At 43.1% G+C, this 21,319-nt stretch overlaps 1 protein-coding gene across 2 annotated transcripts in view; it reads left to right on the top strand.

The window, feature by feature from the left end:
- ap3b1a (adaptor related protein complex 3 subunit beta 1a) overlaps nt 1-21,319 on the top strand; it is a 58,606-nt gene that overhangs the window by 35,933 nt on the left and 1,354 nt on the right. For both annotated transcript variants that reach the window (XM_037116844.1, XM_037116845.1), the window contains exons 23-26: nt 6,234-6,462; nt 9,349-9,433; nt 10,296-10,393; nt 12,722-12,860. In XM_037116844.1, the coding sequence (XP_036972739.1) occupies nt 6,234-6,462; nt 9,349-9,433; nt 10,296-10,393; nt 12,722-12,860 (551 nt within the window). The remainder of the gene's footprint in view (nt 1-6,233; nt 6,463-9,348; nt 9,434-10,295; nt 10,394-12,721; nt 12,861-21,319) is intronic.

The raw sequence follows: 21,319 nt of genomic DNA, 5'->3' as shown, positions 1-21,319 counted from the left end.
TGAAGATGCTGTGAAAGGCGTCCATGTTGTGAACACAGCGTCCATGCAGCCGTGTGACTGTTGTACGGAGCTTCGTGCCGAGTTACTCTATATTCTGAGTCCGGCCGCCTGTCAGTCAGTTTGATGGACAGCTGCTCTCAGGACAGCGTTTATGCAGCGCGAGTCTTGTTAGTCGTCTCTCCTCCTCAGGTGAAGGCCGTGCAGTAATAGAGAATAGAAATGCAGATGAGAACAGGGAACTTTTCACACATCAACACCTGATTTTAGAGTCAATTCTATGCATAAATACATGATGGGCATCGGGATTCATAGACAAGGGTAAATAACCTCACCCTTATTCACACACCCCTCCCTCTGCACGCACACACATATATATCAGCTCACACACACACACACACACACTGGCCTCAGTGTCATTTCTATTTCTCAGCAATCTGCCCACAGAGGCAGCGAGTCTGTCTCAGCTGAGCGCTCGGGCCCTTTTAGAGAATTACTGCATGGTTATCAAAGGCATTTAGATTAACCCTGGTCACTGTCTCTGACCCACCTCCTCTCCTGTCTCCTCCTCCTCTCCCCACTCTCTGCATGCTGCCGCTCTCTCTAATAACATTTTGACATTAGGATCTCTCACAAATGCCTCTTAAATCCCCCCCACCCTCCCGCCCCGCCCCACACCTCTTCCGCCCGCTGTCCGTGTGTGCGGCGGGGTGGCTCAGGCTGATAACTTTTCATTCATAATTAGCAGTCGGCGAATGGGGCTGCGTTGGGGGGAAATTGAACTGTCAGCGGCGGGGCGCGGGGCGTTTGACCCCATCACGCCCAGAGGGGGCCATCATAATTTGTTCATTTGGTGTCCATCAGGCGGGCGCCAGCTCGGCTCCTCCTCCCCCCTCGCCTCCCTCCTCACCCCTCTGACCTCCCCGTAGTGGGCGCTCTGGGTTCACGTCTAATTATGAATCAGCAGAAGGACCCCAAGCGCCACGAATATAGCAGCCCCTGCCCTCCAAACCTCACGCTGCCACTCAAACTGCAGAGATTGCCTCTTAAATAGGAATAAATGCCCACACAGAGAGAGGCGGCCAGTGCAGCGGCTGAGTGGACAGTCTGGGAAATGTTTGTGTTTGAATGCAGCTTTCTGCTTCTTATTAGTTTGTGTTAGTGACTGCAGCATGTTGAGAGGACAGACTGTGAATCTGTGTTTGTGTGAAGGGATTTTATTTGGGACGGATGATCTACTTCCATTTGTCACTTGTGTGTTTTCTCTTCGGAGGTGACAGAGGTTATGACGGTGGTGTAGGCCTGCATATTATATCATTTTAACATAGTGCACATGTGAAACAGTCACATCCAGGACATGTGATGTCAAGTAAGACAACTGAAGTCACACAGTTCTTTTTCCATCTCTAATCTACAAGAGAAGTCAGTCCTACATAACATAATGTGGTCTGATTTAAAGAGCAAGTTCCCCCGAAAATATAAATCCTGTCATCATCATCATCATCATCATCATCATCATCATCATCATCATCATCTCACCTCCACGTTGGTATAAAGTCAGCCGAACTTTCTCAGTCCACAAAACATTTCTGGAGCTGAAAAACAACCAAAAAACATCAGATATCGTCATACAACTCGTCTGCTGTGATCCAAGTCTTTGCTCTCAGATCACAAACTAATTTGTAAAGATTTTATTTACACACTTTCACACTGTTTGGTAAGATTTAGGAAACCTTGTTGTCTCTAAACTATTTTACAATTAAAATTTTAGTTGATAAAATGTCTAAAGCTCATCACCATTTCTCAAATTAACGTCTTCAAATGTATTAATTTATCCAACCAACAGTCCAAAACACCAAGACTCTGCATTCACTGAAGTAATTAAATGATTGGTGGTAACTAAAGTTGGTTAATCATAGAAGTTCTGTAGTCTAGTTCGATTGTTATAGTTTATTATGTTCTTATAGAAAATACTCAGGTAAACACTTTGAGTGATAATGTATCAATAATACACTTTGATCACTTACAAGTTGAACACTGCACATCGTTTGTGATCTATGAGAGGATGAAGAATCTCTTGTGATGATAAAATAATGTAGTTTATTTATTTGTTTAAATCTAACAGATATAAATAATTTGAGTATCTGACCTGCATGTTTTAAATCTCTGTCTGCTTTTTCATTCTGTTGAGAACTCAAACACAGTTTTAATTTTTTCTTTATCTGCCAAGATACAAAGTCAAATGTCTTTTGTTTTTTACTGTGGGAAGCATTTTCAAACATTTACGAGATCAAACAATTACTTTATTATTTGAGAAACTAATCCATAAAACAACCATTAGATGATTTAATATCCTGCTGATACACAGAAACTGTTGGCAGTTTTATTAACAATACTTGCGAAGCACGATGAAGGACAACACTTTCTGAATAACAGTCCTCTATTATTCTTAATGTTCCTTAATGGAAAATTTCAAAATTAATCATTTCAGAATACCCAATTTACTCACAAATTGGCATAAATGAACTAACCTCTGTCTATATGCGCCGGAGAGACTTCTTGTTACATTAAAGTAGTTTTCGATGGCTGTAGTAACATTTATTTAATTCAATTTGCAGTCAAGGTCTTTGTGACGCCCCTCAATTAATTGTCATCTCCTGACTGAGGGGAACAATTAGGAGCTAAAGTCAAACACATGTCCCTTACCTCAGTCCTCACAACTCTTGTCCAGCATAATGAAAGCCTGTCGCTGCTGCAGGAGGCAGACGGCCTCTGAAAAGCAGAAATGGATTTTCAATATATGCCCATACATCCCTGCACCCCCACACACACCACTTTGTTTTAAATTGGTCGTCTTATGCACACGGCACAAGGCTACCAGCTCCGGTTAGCCCTTTTGAATATGTCAGCGGGATTTTCAGGTCATTTGCCAGAGAGGATGCTGGGAGCGTGGCGTCCGGGCTCTGAAGGTGACTGGTGTCTGTGTCATCCATCACAGGAGCTTCCTTTAAGTTGATGCATAATAGAGCCTCTCAATCAACTTCCTCCCTCATTGTCACCTCCCTCCTTCCCGTCCAGGCCGGAGAACGAGAGCCAAAGAAAAAAAACAGAGAACAGGAGACTGACAGAGGAGTCAAGGTTACATCCTTCTTCTTCCCTTATTTACAGTTGAGGTGTGTAACAGGACAACAGGCTTGTCTGGGAACTCGTGTCAGCCTTTAACTGTCCACTGTGTCAAATTGGTGATAATAAGCAGTTTGAAGCCACGTCCTGTTCGCCGTCCGTCCCTCCCGTCGCCGCCGCCGGCCCGGGCCGAGGCAGCAGACGGGACCTTGAAGCAGGATGTGTCTGTCAGGGAGGTAAATCTCCGCCATGATGGGGTGGCAAACATTATGGCCGGCTTTATCGACACCGACTGCTCTGACACATCCAAAAGTGGCCCAATAAATTTGCAGGCTGGCGGTGGCGTGACGGGCGCTTGTGAGGGCGCAGCGGCGTTACAGCACAGCGACAAATGTTTGTTTGACCTCCTTTACTGGCGCTTCAGAGACGCTGCTGCTGTGTCAAGAGGGCTGAGAGATAGTGGTGTGATCGGACTGTTTACTCTGAACATACAGCGGCTTCAGCGGGCAGAGGGTTTAAATACACAAGACATCATGATGCCCAAACTCAGACACAAGTGTATAGACCGTGCAGTATATCCATATTATATCGTAATGTGATATGAGACTTTAGACGGTGTTATGATTATAAGGTGATATTATTTCTGTAGGTGTCTTTTCCTGTTTAAAAGGCTGCGATACAGTCAAACGTTGACTGCTTCCACTTGTTGTAATAAAGCCTTTTCTCAGGCTGCTTGATTTATCCAAACATTATCCACATTTTCTGTAAATGGATAAGAGGAAGCGCAATTTTTTGATGAAGGTAAAATGTGTGACATACGGTGTCATAGTAAACTGCTCTGGAACTGATATACACTGATATTCAGTTTATATATAGCTTCAAAAATATTGAAACATTATTTGAAGGCCTCCTGCTGTGCACTGGAGCGTCAGTGTGGCACAGAGGAATAAAACAAGGCAAGGTTTGTTTGTAGAGCAAAATACAGTCATAAAGAAAATAAAAATGAAAAGCATAGACATTAAAAGTCTCTATCAGAATAAGTTATATCAGCTTTGGCTGCTTTCGATCGTTATTTTTATTACTCTTGTCAACGTGACGTCTTAAGAACACAACAAGGGAATTTCTACAACTGTGTACAGATATCGACTATGGCTCAAAGATGTGACCTCACAAAACACATAATTGGCCACAACTCAAGAATTCGTACGATAATAACAGTTACATTTTACACAAATGTCTAATGGGACAAAACGATGAAGTTATGACATTTCATATCCCAAAGCTCAGAGGTTAAACGCACCATCACATCAATGTGCTTGGCTGGTGCTTGAGGACGAACAAAGGCGAGGCGGTTCATCTAGTCGTGTCAGAATTGTATTTAAAGATATTAAAATCGTAACACTGTGACATCTGCAGCTCCACAGAACGTCGTTATAAGCAGCTGTTTCACATATTTATCAAAAACTGCAGCGCCTGTGATTTTCAGTAACGTCTGAAACTGTAGGTCAGTAGATAAGTGAACAGGATTGAAGAGGACTGTCTCAGACTGTCCAGCTTCATGTTTGATGATAATCCCTGATTTGTAACTGAGTAAATAAATCTAATCTTTAAACTATCATCAGCCGTGTCCTGGTGCTGCTGCTCAGTGACAGTGAAATGTTCTCGCTGTCTGAAGTGAACACATTGAAACTCATCTCCGCCGCTCCTCTAGTATGTCAAACCGATTCTTCATCCTCACAGACCGACGTGACAAGTCGAACACTTCTGAGGCGAGTCTGAACACACTGCCACCTCGTCCAGCTTCAGTAAAACAATGTACACTGACACCACTCAACACTGTGAGCTCTGCACTGCATATCTTATTATCAGTCATATTCAATTAGCTTAATTAGTCTGCGTAATCGTTTAAGTCTGTTATTTATCACATCTGTTTTTCTACCACTGGTTGTTTTTTTCACGTGAAGCTTTGTGATATTTTTGAATTTTTGTGCCCTCCTCTTTGTCACTCCTCTGACTTGTGGGAGTTGTATGGGTCATTTCTTTTTATCCCATCGCAGTTTTTCAGTCTCTGAACTCCGACATACATCTGAGTGTTATGAAACCACTGAGGTGCTAATCAGTGAGAAGGTGTGGAAGGGCTGCATCCTGCCTGATGTTTTGATCCAGTTAACGCTGTCACTCCAGACAGACTGACCTTTTTCACCTGTATGGAAAATACATGGAAAGAATCCAAGTTGTCAGACTTCTGTGATGTTTTTATAGGACTTCGATACACGAGAGGTGTTTCTTAAGTTTCTCCCTGTCATGTGAATTTTCACGTTTGACAGCGCGTCGCGTTTGCCGACCCACCTCGTCCCTCTAATGGGAGCTGACAGTTGCCACCAAGTGTGAACAAGGTTCATCCAAGTAACAAGATGTTAATTTTGGAAAGAAAAAATCCACCAGCACCGCTTCCACCTCCCTTCTCGTCTACATCTCTCAAAGGTAATGCAATTTCCTGCCTCTGAAAAGGTAAAAGCCCCTTGAAAAAGGCCTGTGAGAGGCGGGTTGGGCCCATGCAGGCACTTGTGTTTCTATTCATTAGAGGTTGTTTTTATTCAGCCGGGTTTGACCGAGCATCCAGCCCATTTCCACCTAACTGGGCTGATTGAGGACATTTCTTAAATGGGCTCCTCTTTACCCTACAGAGTTAATGAAGGGAGGGTTAGCGGGGCGTCATCAGCCAACCCTCGGTCCCACTCCGCTCAGAAGTGCTGCATTCTGCTGGCTGATTGGACGCAGTGAATTGCATGAATATAGGTGATGAAAAGAGCGGAGCTTCTTGTATTAATCAGTCCTCCTTGTGTGGATGCATTTGCGCTGTAATGCACGAGGCGTCCCTGGATATCTGGGCGAAATGTCCTGTGTGTGCTGTTTTTCTCATCTTCCCTCTCTGCTTCTGCTCTCAGGCTTTTGTTTCCTGCAGCGCTCAGTTCAGCCCATACTGCAGTTCATTTCTCTGATAATCAACAACTTTGATTTATTTTTCTGTGTTCTTTGTTTGCACAAAACTTCTGTACAGTACCCCGCTCAGATTCAGAGATTGTGGAGGTTTATTTCGTGTGTCCCTCCAGGTCACCACTCCATCTTTCGGCCCTGTGAAAACCTATGAGCTGCTTCACCACATGACGGGAAAAGGTCTGTCAGCAAAGTACCATTTCCCCCGACAGCCCTGCTTGTACCAGCCCAGTATGGTGGCCGTGCAGGTCATACTGACCAACAGCTCAGACCACAGCCTGGAGGAGATCCATATAGGAGACCGAAGCCCAGCGAGCCTCAACATCCACTGCTTTAACACCATCGGTGAGTATAACAGAACTTCCATCAACATGTTTCTGTGAAGCAGCTTCATCTGCCTCAGTTTCATAAAGAAGTTGTTACTCTTGCATGAGATGAAAAAATAATTAATGTACTCCTCTCAAAAAATAAGTTCTGTTATAGCAAGATTTAAATGATCTGTATCAAAATAACTCAAAAGACATTTTCAGGTCGCATTCTGTTCTGATCTGGAGCCGTTTAATGACGCGAGCAGAGCTCAGAGATGACTTGATGACAGGTGATTTCTCTTCACTCCTGTTGATCAGCCTGACTGCAGCAGTGATCCACTGTCGGGTCGTTCTGTTCTGTAGTGTTGACTGCTGACTGGAGCTGGAGGGGAAATGGACTTTACTTCATGAACGTAAAGCTACAGACAGGAGAGAGAACCAGAACCAGAACCAGAACCAGAGTCTCTGCTGAGTGCTGACTTCACTCAGCGGCTGACCTGAATTCCCTCAGTGTGTGCTGTTGCGTGCTAACGTTAGCTCACAGCTAGAGTACGGTAAAGTGATCTGGCTGTTTGGGGCGAATAAACAGTCTTCTTGCTGTTGGTGACACCATTAAAACATCCAACACTACTGGTAAATCTGTCTGATGTGACTCGGGAACAAACATCTGCAGCCAAGGTTGATAAAGTCTTCCTTCCTCGCTCTCCTGGAAGTTATAGTGAAATGAAACACGCCGTTACCTTGAGAAAAATTAGGATTTCACTGAGTTTGAACATGTGTATGTGGCCTTCTGCTTTACTCCAGCCTGAACTCTGTCATGTAAACAACTCCGGTCCTGTCGTCTCTCCTCCTCAGTCATCATGGCGTCTTCAGCTCTACCTATACTCAGATTGTTTTCTCAGACAGATATTAAATGATCAGTATGTTATTTGGAACCTTTAAGCCTGTTTGCATTCATCCCCGTCCCATTCATCCAGCCTGAAACAGCCAATATTCCTGCAGCTAATCCCTGTTCATTAGTATCGATCAGGACAAACGAACAGACACTATCTCCATATTTCTTGTCACGCTGTTGTATGATCGCTGCACTCAGTGTAATATAAGAACGCTGCTCCCTCAGGACTTTTCATACACACACACACACACACACACACACACACACACACACACAGACATGGTGTGCGGTGGAGCACGTTAAAACTGTCGATTGCAGCGGATTGATTGGGCATTGAAGGAACTCGAGCAGCCAAACAGTGGGTAATTTGGATCGATTGAGCCTGGACACTGTGAGCTGCCGGCTGCAGTTGGTTTGGAGAAGTTGCAGAGGATGAATACAGACAAAGCTTTATGTAAAGCTGCTTTGTGTGTTCGGTAAGTTATAATACATGACAGCGTTCGTATTTAAAGTAAAATATAATTACACATCGCCTCTAAAAGCAGCATTACATTGTGCTCTTCTCCACATGAATGTTTGTTTAAATCGTAGCAGTTTAAAATATGAAAACGTATTTTGGTCGCTGCTCACGTTCACCAACATGTTCCTGAATCAAAAACATGTTTCTCGTTCATGAATTAATAACAACTAGTTACTCAAACGTCCTTTTAAACAAGGAGCTTTGTGAGTTTGATGTGATCTGTGTCACAGGATGGATTATGTTGGCCATCATCCGTACAGGAGGGGCTGGGCGATCTGGCAAAAAAATATTTTTTCAGTACCAACATATGTGTGACCCCGACCAGGACATGACCGTCAGAAGAACAAAACATGAATCAGTCTGCAGTGCATCACATGTCGTTTACATGCAGCAGCTCTCAGACAGACAAACGTCACAGACAGGACTCGGCCTCTCTGAGCTGGACTTGATTAGTAACTGCTGTGAGGCAGAAGTGACACAGTGTCATCCCTGAGTTGTCCACTTTAAAAAGTCTCACTGCTGATCTCTGCTTCCCTCTGAGAAATCTCCAAAACAAGTATCGCAGCCTAATGCTCACCAGCAATTAAATACAAGAGAGCAAACAGAACTTTACAACCTTATTGTCCAGCCGAGGCCAGAAACTCGACAATAATAACAACAACACAGTCTGCATCGATACAGAAACTTGATATTTCCACACACATACAGAGACATGCAGACATGCTGGTTGCTTTGCAGCTTTAATTAACTCCCTTATTGAATCGTCTATCTCAGTTTCCTGTCACGTAGAATTCTGAATAGTTGATCTCATGCAGAGGACTAAGGAGAACGATACAGAGACTGTAAAAAAGGAAAGGTAGAAGCAGAACATGGCGGGTGGAGGAGCTGTGGAGGCGGATTGTAAGTGAGTCCATGATGGCTCTGTTTTCAGAGGTTTCCTCTGGAGTCTCCTCCGTCTGTGGAAAGAGTTATACAGAACAACAGCCCTGCTCCACGGAGAGAGAAACACCGGCCGACTGGGGGAGCGTGGAGGATGTTTCTGTCTGTCTGTGTTCTTCTCATCCTTAACCTCCCTCCTCCACCTCCTCCACCTCCTCCTCCTCCTCCTCCTCCTACACCTCCTCCAGACTCTCTTCAGCAGTTTTTGGTTTTACTTTAGCTCTCGCTCTCGTCTCTCCCAGTCTGTCTCCCTCAGCCCGTCTCTTGATGCTGACGCTCTCTTTGACAGGCCTGTTGTTTTGGAAATATGCTAGTCCTTCATGTGTTTTTTTCCCCGAGGCTAGAGGTGTGTGTAGTGAGATTGAAGGATAGATTTCTCACACACGGTGGCCTTGCTTTGTGAAGTAGAAAACACAAGTGGTGTGGATGCCTGTCTGTTCCACTCTGCTGCTGCCCTCCTCCTCCTCCTCCTTCTGTTCCTCCTCTCTCCCTTCGCTCCATCCTCCTCCACACTGCACACTGTGCCCTTGTCACTCACTCTTCCTCTCCTCCCTCTCCCTCGTTCTCAGAGCGTCTGGAGCCAGAGGCCTCGGTGACGGTTTCCATGGGTGTTGACTTCAGCGACTCGACACAAGCGGCCAACTTCCAGTTGTGGTGAGACAACCTGACATCCTCTCATATCAAGTTATGTTTTTCTCTCTCAGACCTTCAGCTCTACATCTCTTTCGCCTTCCTTTTTTTCTCCCTCAAGTGTCTCCTTCTTCTTCTTCTCTTAGCTTTTGCCTCTCTCATTCGTTCTTTGTTAATTTTCCTTTTCCGACCCGCTCTGTGCCAGCGCTCCCAGGTGAGACATCAGCCACGATTGATCCCGGTTCACTGGGATAACAATTATTCCTCCAGTAATCAGCCCCAGCCCAAATCAACCTGCAGAATGCCATCGGCACCGCCGCTCAGCCGATCAATAACCTTATCAGAAAATCTGTTCAGGATGGGGGGAATCAATCGGGCCCAAAATGCCATTCACAGAGCGTGAGCCGCACGGCAATCAGAGGAGAAACGTTTAATACACAAACAAAACACACTACACAAGTCCTCGTATGTTCAATCACATCAAGATGAATTTAAATCACAGAGCGGAAAAGATTCAGCGACAGGCTGTGATTCAAAAGATTCCTGCTTAAAGGAACAGTTCACCTAAAAATATAAATCCTCATCCTCTCCTCCCTCCACGCTGATGGAAAGTCAAGTGACGTTTCGTAGTCAACGAGCTTCACAACAAAACAGCGTTCTGCTAAAAAAACAAAAAACATGTTTAAATGTCATTTAAACCCTCAAGTCGAGCTTGTGACAGGCCTGGGTTAAACACTGTATGATGGATACACTTCAGACGAGGTGCAGCCAACGCTTCTGTCTGAGCAGCTACATCTCTGGGATCTCTGAGCTTTCTGTGTGTTCTGTGTTCGTTAGAGCTCCTGGAAACAAGTCGTCTTCCTTCATTGTTGTGTTTCTCCCTCAGCACCAAGGAGGACCGGTTCAGTGTGTCCATCCAGCCTGCTGTAGGAGAGCTGCTGATGCCCAGCACCATGACAGAGGAGGACTTCAGCAAGGAGCAAGGTGACGTAGATTTACATCAGTGTTTGTAAAATAAAAGATACAAGCAAACGTAAGCTGAAAACACACTGAAGACCAAGTGCTGAGCGGATTGTTCCACAGAAGCATCTGGAAAGCCACGAATACAGTTTGAAAAGAGCTGGGTCTTAAAAGGGCAAAATGTGTGGATGCATTTGCGCAAAATTAAAAGAACTAACTGTAATGTTTCGGCCTAAAATACCTGCTTCTGTTGACACAAACACGGCTGGAAAACATCCTCAAGTCTCCTGAAAAAAATCAAATGTTTTCACACTTAGAAATGTTCATCTTGTTGGCAGCCATCTTGCCCAGCATCCTCCTCCCCCGACATTCAGCTCAGAACATATCCATGAAATGTAAATGTGAAATCACAGAAATGTCAGTGTGGTCCGTACAACATGCACAAACATGAATGTGTCTGTGGTTTGCAGTAATGTAGATATTTTACTGGTGAAACGTGTCCACTCCATGTGCATTACCTCATCCCAGCTTTGTTTTTTATAAGATTTTACTTATCGTCAATATTCACCGAAATCTGTAATAATAAAATATCAATCAAGCTTGAGTACAGAAGAAAATGCTCATTAATGTGTTTTTAAATAGCTTTTGGACAACAGTGGAGCTCTGTGGATCAGAGGAGAACAAATATGATCCGCTGTTAAAATCTCTTTCTCTGGGACCTGTTGAGAAGAGAATTCTTTAAAGGTGATTTAATTGTCAGAGAAAAAAGTCGCCATTTAAAATACACAATACATGTACAACACTGAATAAACAAACACGTCCTCACCTCGGTCATTAAGGTACACTTCCCGCCTCTTATGAAGCACTTACTGGTGTCTCCAACACAAACATACAAACCACACACACCTGCAGCGCTGAGAGCTGAGAGCGTACTCATATCTGAGCCATCAGTGTGCTCTTAAGTGCCCGCTAAATGCTGCTCCTGCCTTAATTAATCTTCATTCACTGTGTTTTGAGCTCTGCTGAATACAGCCTGCACTCAGACACCAAACCGGATTGAACAGAGTCGAACAACTGGCTTTACTGGACCTTTTTCTCTCTCTGGCAAATTGCTGCTTTATACCCATTGAGTGAAGTTAATTAATTCTTTCAGTCAACAGGTTTTCATTGTGTTTGCCTTTAAACCTCTTTTATTTCTGCCTAACTTGTGCATATTTATCTCCATTCTGTCTTCAGAACCCGCTGCTCATTACTAAGTGCACATGAACTCCCCTCTGCCTACACTTAAGAGCCTCTTTTTAAAGCTCTGTTTGCATTATTGAAGAAGAAATCCTTTTTTAATGTTTAGTTCCCATCAGAATCTATTTTATCTTATTGGTCCAACACTGACCTGGTCCTGAAACCAGGTCTTTAAATACTCAGCGAGGATAAGGACATTTTACATGTGGAATTATACTTTTGCTCTTGGCTGCACAAACATTTCTGCGGAGTATTTATTTTATTTTATTTTATCTTACCAGGAATGACACTGAGAACAAATTCTTATTTACAACGACTGCCAGGCAAAGAGCCAGAAGACGCAAACAAACAACAAAGAAGAGTTTTTGATGTTCTGTCGGAGACGTCTCTGTTCTGGGATGTTTACTGCAGTTAGCATGTTAAGTAGTTTTATCAGCGTGAAGATGTGAAAGTTCACCACTTAGTCTACAGCAGAGAATTTAATGAGCAGCAGATCGCGGTGATGCTGCTGCCTGTAGTTTTGGAGCCACCTTCAATGTGTAAAGAACAATTTCAAACAAAACAAACAGAAACATAAAACAAGACAAAGATGAGTGACAAGTTTATCCAAAGAGAACTGAAACATTTAAGAATAAACATTAATACGTCCTTAAAACCAGCGACTGCAGCAACAACAGATCAGAGGAAGTGTTGGACATATCGATTACGCTTCACTCTCTCTCTTCTCTGCGACAGCGCAGACGCAGATACAATCAATAAACGCCTGATCGAAAGACTTAAAAAACTGTTTTTCACTAATTTTGGCTTCAATAACTGACTTAAATAGGAATGAATGAAGCATAAACCAGCGTTTGTAAGGACAAACGCCTTTTGAAGAGAGAATACAGAAGGTGTGGTGTGTTTTCGTGGTAAATCAGATGTCAGAATGATGGATCGTGTTCCTTTAATCAAACGAGGGAAGAATGATCATTTACAGGATCGTGTGTCTGGTGATGTGGTGACGGGAGAATGAGCCGTTGATGTTCTGAGATGGTTCCAGTGTTAAAGGCAGAACCACAGTAGAAACAGAAGTGACGTATGTCTGGTGGCTGAACATGTTCTGCATCCTCTCAGGTAAACTCCTGGGCATGAACGAGACCTCGGCAACCATCACCATGGCAACAGCAAACACGTCCAGCCAGGCCATCGCCAAGCAGGTCCTGTCTGTCGCCAACGTCGGGGTGGTTTCATCGAGCCAGAACAACGTCCACAGGTGAATTTACCTTCGCTTGCTAACACGTGATATCCAGCCTGAGTGACTGTCGTCTCCCTCCAGCCGTGATCGTCACTGTGGAGATGATTCATGTTTTCATGGCCGCTGCACACTAACAGACAGGTGGTAACAGTTTTCTTATCAGCTGTTAGAAAGGTTCAAACACGAGGTTATAAAGAACAGAGAGTGAATTCACAACAAATGAGAAGCTCACAAGGATTTCTAACAGAGTCAAACACACACTGCTCTGTTCTCACGTGACAATCAGATTAAATCTGACCTTTTATTTTAATTCCCTCAAAAGTTCAAATGTTTGATGCATAATTCAACTTTTATCATTCATCAGTTTGATACGATGGGAATAGATTCTGTGAATGTATCCAAAGGTTAATGTTGTTAAGTGAGATTTGTGTTTATGCAGCTTCATATGTTTGAAATGATCTCATAGACGAATGTTTTATTTATATGATCGTAATAATGGATCTGAAATCAGAAACTAAATAAATCAGCTGGACGTTCTGCTTCGGCAGCGTCAGTGTTAATGTTGCCACGTAAATAACAAGAAATTGTTGTTAAATTTCTGAGTTGGTTTATCTTTTATTTTTAAATATATTTATTTATTGATAAATTACTGATATAATTTATTAAATATAATTTTGAGGTACTTGTACTTTACTTGAGTATTTTCCATTTCCTGCCTCTTTAAACTTCCACTCGACAACATTTTGGAGAAAAAAATACATATTTCTGAGCTTGTGTTATTACCTCCTTAATACTGTAAATATTAAAATGCTGAGCTGAGTTTCCTCTCCAGAACTACATAATGTTCCTTTAAACAAGAATGTCTGAAAGTCAGCATCTTGTTAATGTGTTAATCTGTTCTGAGCCCAGACTCGTTCTTCTCCCAAGTTTTTGTGGGAATTTGATAGAAAGAAAAGAAAAACACTGATTCTTATAATCAGTCAACCCAGAGTACAGTGATATTTGACATACATGTAAATATTTCTTTAAGCCTATTTATTGTCAGAAAAGTACTTTTAAATATTCATCAGATCATCATCAGATACTTTCAGAGTTTTCAGTAATATTTTAACAACAAATATTTAATTACCAGTTTTTGTTACTTTTATAACTTTGTTTCTATGAATTAACATTCATATAAATTCTGAGTCTGCCCGAGAAAAAATGAATGTGCCTGTTACAGTTGTGTTTTAGGTGGAGATCAGTTAAACTGAGTGTGTGTGTGTGTGTGTGTGTGACTGTTGGGGACACACACACACACACACACACACACACACACGCCTGGGGAATGCCCTGAGAAGCCTGGCTGTGTAATTGGTGTACACAGAGTGTGCTAATGAGCTTCCTCCTCTGTCACGCACACCCGAACACCTGATAGATAATTACACCTCCCTCTCTCCCTCTGTTTCCTGCTCCGTCTCTCTTTCACTTCATCTCTGCACCCCCATCTGTCTCTCCTTCCACGCCGCTGTCTCTCCTTCACTTCCTCTTTGTCTTTCACTCCATCCCTCTGCGCCACGCTCCGTCCTCCTCCTCCTCCTTGTCGTCTCTGCCCGTCTTTTGTTACCTCGCTCTGCAGACGTCCTCCCGCGTCTCTTCGTCTCAGGTGATCTTTTTTTTGTGAAGGTGGATGGAGGGAAAATGTAGGAGACGGTGGATTAGTGAGGGGCGGTGAGACGGTAGCACAAGGGCGCCGAGAGTAGGAGTGAGTGGAAATCAATGTTGGCTCTGCGTCCAATAAGCTCATACTTCATTCAGAATAACCAATCACTCAAATGACGCCGTGCTATCAATCTCTCTCCGGCTAAACAGGATGACAGTCTCCCAATGTTGCCCTGTGGTCATATAATGATGAAGACACCCTCCTCCATATTGTCCGCTGGTGTCCTCATGATGAGCCTGCTGTCCTTCGGAGGTCCATTTATAAGAGATAATGAGGTTCCTCACTGACAAAATCCTCAGTTCTCGTCTCCTCGAACAGAAAAACAAGCAGGTGGAGGAAACATCTCAAAGAGAGCAGGACCGGATGCTCTTGTGTTTAAACAGCAATAGAGACGTATCGCTCTGAAGTGAATACTGAAGTCACTGTGTAACGGCTGTAAAAGCAAAGAAGCACATCTGCCGTCGTGCAACCAAACAGGAAGTGGCCTCGTTCTCCCCCGTCAGCGTCCCCAGGTCACCGGTGTTGTGTCAAAGTCTGTTCCCGCGCTGAAACGTGTTTCCTCTCACCAGACTCTTCAAAACCACCGTTCTCTCAGCTCGAGGTGGAACCAGTTATTCACAATACGTAGATATAAGACAGCACATACGGCAATTGTGCGATAATTAAGACAATCATTTAACGATTCACTATGATATCTGTCTCACTGAAGAAGACAAAATACCACCGAAAAAACAAAGGAACTGTTTTTATCTGAGTGTTGAGTTTAATCTGAGGAGAGAAGCTGATCTGTGGTCTGTTGTTCGGGCACAAAAACACATTTTACTTTGTTACACCGTCATGTTGCAGTTATTCATTATGAATAACCTCTTATAGATACATAACCTCACTACCATCCTGCAAACAGCTGCAGTTAAAACGTATTGAACACAAGTTGTCTCTTTCTTAAGAGTTGGTGGTTGTTGTACCGGTTTCCTCCACAGGGGGCGCCAGAATCAACACAAAATGAAAGTAACATGTTGGAGCTTTAACAGATTCAGTTATTGTGTCGTTAGTTGATTGACTCAAAGTTATCTGCACTAATTTGATTATTATTTAATTATTTTAGTTATTTTAAAAGTGAAGACAAATCCCTCGTTTCAGATTCTGAGATGTAAAAATCTTCCTCTTTATTTTCTGTTGCAGTTAGTTAACCTGAACATGATGTTGGACACTGTTTACCATCGAGCAGCATAATGTTCAGTTGCAGCCCTTTTTTTCGTTTGTTTGTTTGTTTGGAAACAGCTTCATTTTCCATCTGATGTCCAATTTAAAACAATTAAACATTCATCGTACTGTACGGCTTCATTTACTGCTCAGAGCGATGCAATAATTACAACTATAACTAGACATTATTATTCATGTTTCTGTTATTGATAAGGCTGTCTTTTATTTTTTCAATTCATTTCCTAAAACAGGTTCTAAGAGTCAAAGATGATTTCTTCAAATGTCTGCACAATAATTTAGAGGATCTCAATAAATAGAAATTATTACATTAAAAATTATACCAAAAAAATACCAACAAAATATAGCAAGGTGGTTTTTTTTCATAGTAGTGATTTAAGAAAATCTGCGAGTGACAAAGATTTCTTAAGATCAGATTTGATGTTTAAAACATTTCTCTCTTTCTCACTGAAATGTCACCTGTTAGAATATTGTGTCTTATATTAAGTGTAGTGAGATATTTTGACTATAAAGTCGACGTGATGTAATCGGTAAGATTTAAGGTTTTGCAGTTTATTAGAGGGGCAGAAGTCAGAGACTGTTTGGCCTCTTTAATGTCGATTAAAGGATAATTTCAGTGATTATAATCCTGGTGTTTCTGTGTGTATTCCTGCTCTACATTCTACTGAATAGCACACGCAGAGCAGAGAGATCGATCTGATCGGATGCACCCACTGAGAGCTTATTGTGGAGGTCACTTGGTATTAAACGTGATGTGAGGTGACCTCCATCCACCAGCCGCCTCCTCCTCCTCTGATCTCCCCAGAGAAAAGCTCCTCTGATCCGGCTACGATGTCACGAAGGCTCTGCCCTCGGAGGGAGGGATGGTTTGGTTTTATCACGGCGCCTGAGAACGAGAGGAGCTAACGCAGGTTCAGTTGAACAAAGCAGCCGCTGCACTCTCCTCGTTCATCAGCAGGGTGCAGCACTGCTTTTCACAAACAGGCGTCAGGCCTGGCTGCGGGTGGAGGAGGGAGGAGGGTGGAGGGGCGCCACTGAAACACAGAAATTGATTGCTGGAAAGGAGGATGGCAATAAATCAAGCAGGAAAGCAAATGTAGAAAACGCTGTTCTTGTTTATGTCTAAACAGGCGGAATAGAATAAATGTGCTCTATTTTTCAGTCCGTTTGAAAGCAAATTTGATCGAATTGTGCATGCAGTGCCAATCCCGCTGTTAGAGCCTAATTTTCAAAAGAGAAAAAAACTGAAGCCTTTGATTTATAAGCTATGCTTTCTCTTTACTTTACACTCTGATATAATTAGATCATGTTCCTCTAAACACTGAATTCTCCTTTCTTCATGAATTCTTCTTCCTATTTCGATTTTAATTGGCTGTCATTTATAACCCGACTAATTAGACGTCTGCTCTCTGGTTGTGATCCATCTTCAGAGGAGCGCGGTGTAACAGTTGTGATACGAGTCGTGCTGCAGGCGTATTTGCATGTTTAACCAGCTGCAGGATCCTCGAGTCCTCGTTGAGTTAAATTCTTCTCCAGCCTCTGTGGTCGTGTGTCGTCTCCTGCCCTTGGAGCGGCGCCGCGGTCTGTCCGTATGGCCGAGCTCTGGAGATGTGTGGAGGGCTCCTGGTTCTAATTGGGGCTAATAGTTCTGGCCATCTGCCTGGTCTGAGTCTGCTCGCATGTGTTCTGGCCTCACTGACCACTCAGTTGAAGGACACTCGTCCACTTGTCCACATGGCCTGGTAACAGTAGCATCCACCGCATGTTTGGTCTTTCTGATTTTACCTCTAAACGTCACGTTGAGTGCCGGAGCGACTCGGTTCTGTCAGATGTTTATTTAAGATTCGGGGGGCCTGGTGCACTCGCTGTGGGTTAAGTCCTGCGTTTTCTGTTGCAGAATCCTCTGTCTTCTCTGCATGAGGGCGAATGTAAAGGTGAAGCCCATTTTGTGTTTTTGCAGTGGCAGGGTGGAGGTGGAGGTGGAGGGGAGGCAGATGGCACACACAGGCTCTCTGCACTGAGGAGAATCACAGATAATTGGAGAGCGATGCTTAGCCGCAGCCCCGACGATCGATGCCAATCCGCCTGCTCTAAGTCCAGGGGTTATGCTTTGCTTTTCTTTCCATACACTGCAATTAATCCAGTGTTTAGCCCGGTGTGTGAAGAGTGCAGGAGAATACCAATGACCCGTTAAGGCCCGCTTGTCCTTAATCTTTCCCTTCTAGTAGCTCAGAATGCACTGATGTTGTGTCGGGTCTGATGTGATGTGGATCGGGTCCGTGCACCTGAACGTGCCAAGTGAGAATATTCAAAGCGAAAACGCTCGGAAATCAAACACGATCACAACACGCTCTCGTTTCTTTCAGCGGCTCTTATTACCACACATGAACAAAGGCCCGCAGCAGCGTCTCCTGAGACGGAATGAAAGCAGCCTCAGGGTGGTGTTAACTGGCTGAGTAAATGATAGATTTATATCCTAAATCCATTAGCAAAGCCACAGGGACCACACAGACACCTCAGGCTGCTGACAGGAGGGCGCGAGACGGGACCGCCGTGTTTTCATGTTGTGATGACGGAATCAGAGAAAATTAGTCAAGAAAAGTATTTTAAAAATTATTTTATTGTTGTTTTCTTTTTTTGACGGTAATTTGTTTTTAACTAGCTCAGACAGCAGAATAAAATAAAAAGGCTTCGTACGGCGTCGACGTTCCAACAATACGTAACGTCACGTTCACATCCGCCATTTACAAAGTCGAGTCAGAGGAGCTCTCGGTAGTTCAGGAGAGGTTTTTAATATTTACAATATTAATGAAGTAATAATGCAAACTCAGAGCTCGAACTGTGGCAGGGTCCGCCACAAGCAGAATCAACTGTGTTGTCCTTTAATGTCACTGTGTTTATTCAGTTTATTCAGTCATGAAAACACAGAGTTTATTTATTTAGTTTGTTTGGACAGAAATAAATCAGCCAATGAAATGAATAATACATCCACACACACTGTAAACACATGCAGTTACACTTCTCCGTCTTTAAAGTGATATGACGTGTTCTGCTGTGTGGAAGTGATAATATAAGAGTTGTATAATAAAACACTGAAGAAAAACAGGACAGACAAATAAAAATAACATTGAAGTTATCTCCCGTGTTTTCATCAGTTCTTATTAATTTGTAAATGTAAATATTTCAAATTTCAATTACAAAATTGAACATTTCTTTATTGTAAATGATCTCGTGGCCGAGACGAGAGATGAGCTGCTCTTCATGTGTCGACTCGTCCACAGTCACCGAACATGAAATCACTGAATATTTGATATAACGAGACGTCGAGACATTTTACAGCTGCGTTTGTGGAGACAGAACCAGATACTTTAATACACAACATGCTCTTTTTCTAACGCTGATCAAGTGGTTTTCATACTCAAACCCAACCAGAGTTCAAGCACAGTGATGTCATGGCATAAAACTGAGAATTCAGCCAGAAGAAATGTAAAGTTTCATCACTGCTGATATTTATTCTGGTGTTCAGGATGTTTATCCAATTTTCATGTCGAGTCCGTCTCAACTCAAACAGCTTCATGTGCAGAAGAACTTAACTGCAAATTAACAAAAATAATGTTTTAAACCCAACTAAAGGACAGAAAACTGAACATGAGACGAGCGTCTCCAGCTTTTGTTGTGTGAAACATCCTGAACTCTGGATTAATATTCAACCTCTGAATTATTTAAAGAAGCATTGCGGAGTGGAGGGGTTGGTATTTTTGAGAGAAACGAGTCCTCTTGTTGAATGGTTTGTGTTTCCTGCTGAAGTGGCTAATATTTTAATTAAGCCTGAGGAGGACTCTCTGTCTCCTCCCCGAGAGCTCCCTGATAAACTCCCTCTCCTCTGTTGATGGTAATTTAGCAGCTCCCCAGAGACGCAGCCAGACACACACTGTGTTTTCGAGCCAGCGCTGTTTCATTGTGAACGCACGTCCCCCGTCCTCCCCGTCCTCCCTCCCCGTCTTTAACGTGTGCGTGCTAATTGGTGGACGTGCTAGTCGCTGCTGCCGCGCAGCACGCCGTCGCCCGTCCAGAGGCCGTCCTGCGGGGGCTCTTCACAGGCTTTAGTCAGGCCTAAGTGGGGCTCTTTGTGGGCTGTTTGTCAGGCCTAAGCGGGCTGCCACGGGGGGTCTTTGTTGCGGGGATGTAGTGCTAAATGGAGGCAGATGGCTGGGAGTTAGCCACGTGAGGCTCCGAGCTGCAGAGGTCCTCTGTCGCCCCTCAAAAAGGGTCACACTGGGTCAGAGCCCCTGTCTGCCTCTTGTTAGCGCTCTCAATGGGGACCATGTGCGCCCGGGTTTGGCCCCGGTCTGCAGGGACCGTATCCAAGGAAACGGGGGACTGAGAATTCTCCCGATGGCCCGGAGGGAGCGGGTGGGACGGGTTGTCCAGAGGCTCCCATCATAGACACCCACAGTCCATAAAACCAGGCTGAAGGGCGTGTCTCCGCCCTAATAGCTCTTTAGTCAGCCGGGATAATAGACTGTCTGTTGATCCGCTCGCTGTATTTCCTGTCACATCACTTTCCTGCTTTGTCTCACACTTCAGAGTCATTACAAGGTGCTGGAGGCTTTTCTAACGTGGTGATTTATGAGTTTGAGGGAGAAATGTGAGTTAAGTGTGTGGCTGTGTGTTTAGGCGACACATTTATCTCTTTTTCTGTTTGATATTTATCTGTTCAACTGTTTGACTTCACGTCCTGAAGTTCAACGTGATTTATCTGTTATTGAAGAGACAAAGGAGACGTTTGTTCAGCGACGGGACAAACTCATTTACACTCTCTAAGTGGGAAAGTCTGAGAGACGAGGCACGATGTCAATGTTCAAAATAAAAACACATTTCACTTTTTAGAACAATGGAAATCACACTGACATCATGACAACAGCAACAACAGTCAGCTCCAGGTAGAAATCCGTCCTTTGTTTCACATCGTGGAAATCAGTAAACTTGTTTATTTCTGTTGTAATTTTCAGCCGTAAGTGAAACTTTACAGATAGATATGTTTGAACATGATCGTCTGAGCGATCTGACGTTTCTGCCGGCGTCTTTAATATCTAAACAACTGCTGCATCTTAGATTAACGGCTGACTTTGGGTAAATTCAAGCCGTCTTTAGTGAAAGTGTTTTTTATTAATGATGTATAAAATCATTAAACCTGCATTTAAGAAGAATCAGAAAAAAAAGAATTTCCAAGTTTTTTTTGTTACTGTTTACATGAATATAAATGTAGAAATAGAAATATAGACGGATACGATTTCAGGTTTTCAACACTTTTACTGTACGACAACCATCATCGTATCACAGTAAATATTATTGCTAGTAACATTTTATTATTATTATTATTATTATTATTATTATTATTATTATTATTATTGTTATCATGGAGCCTTAAGAGAAGTTTTCTAGGTTGAAAAATCACTTTATTGTAATTTTGCAAAATATCAATATAAAGTATTTATTTTGTAGTTATACTAAAAAAGATTCAGTGACGTGGATAAACGAATGCACCAGATAC

This window comes from Acanthopagrus latus, chromosome 12 (genome assembly GCF_904848185.1).
Source record: "Acanthopagrus latus isolate v.2019 chromosome 12, fAcaLat1.1, whole genome shotgun sequence".
NCBI lineage: Eukaryota > Metazoa > Chordata > Actinopteri > Spariformes > Sparidae > Acanthopagrus > Acanthopagrus latus.
Note: the sequence above shows the minus strand (reverse complement) of the source record. Positions and strands in the feature narration are given on the sequence as shown.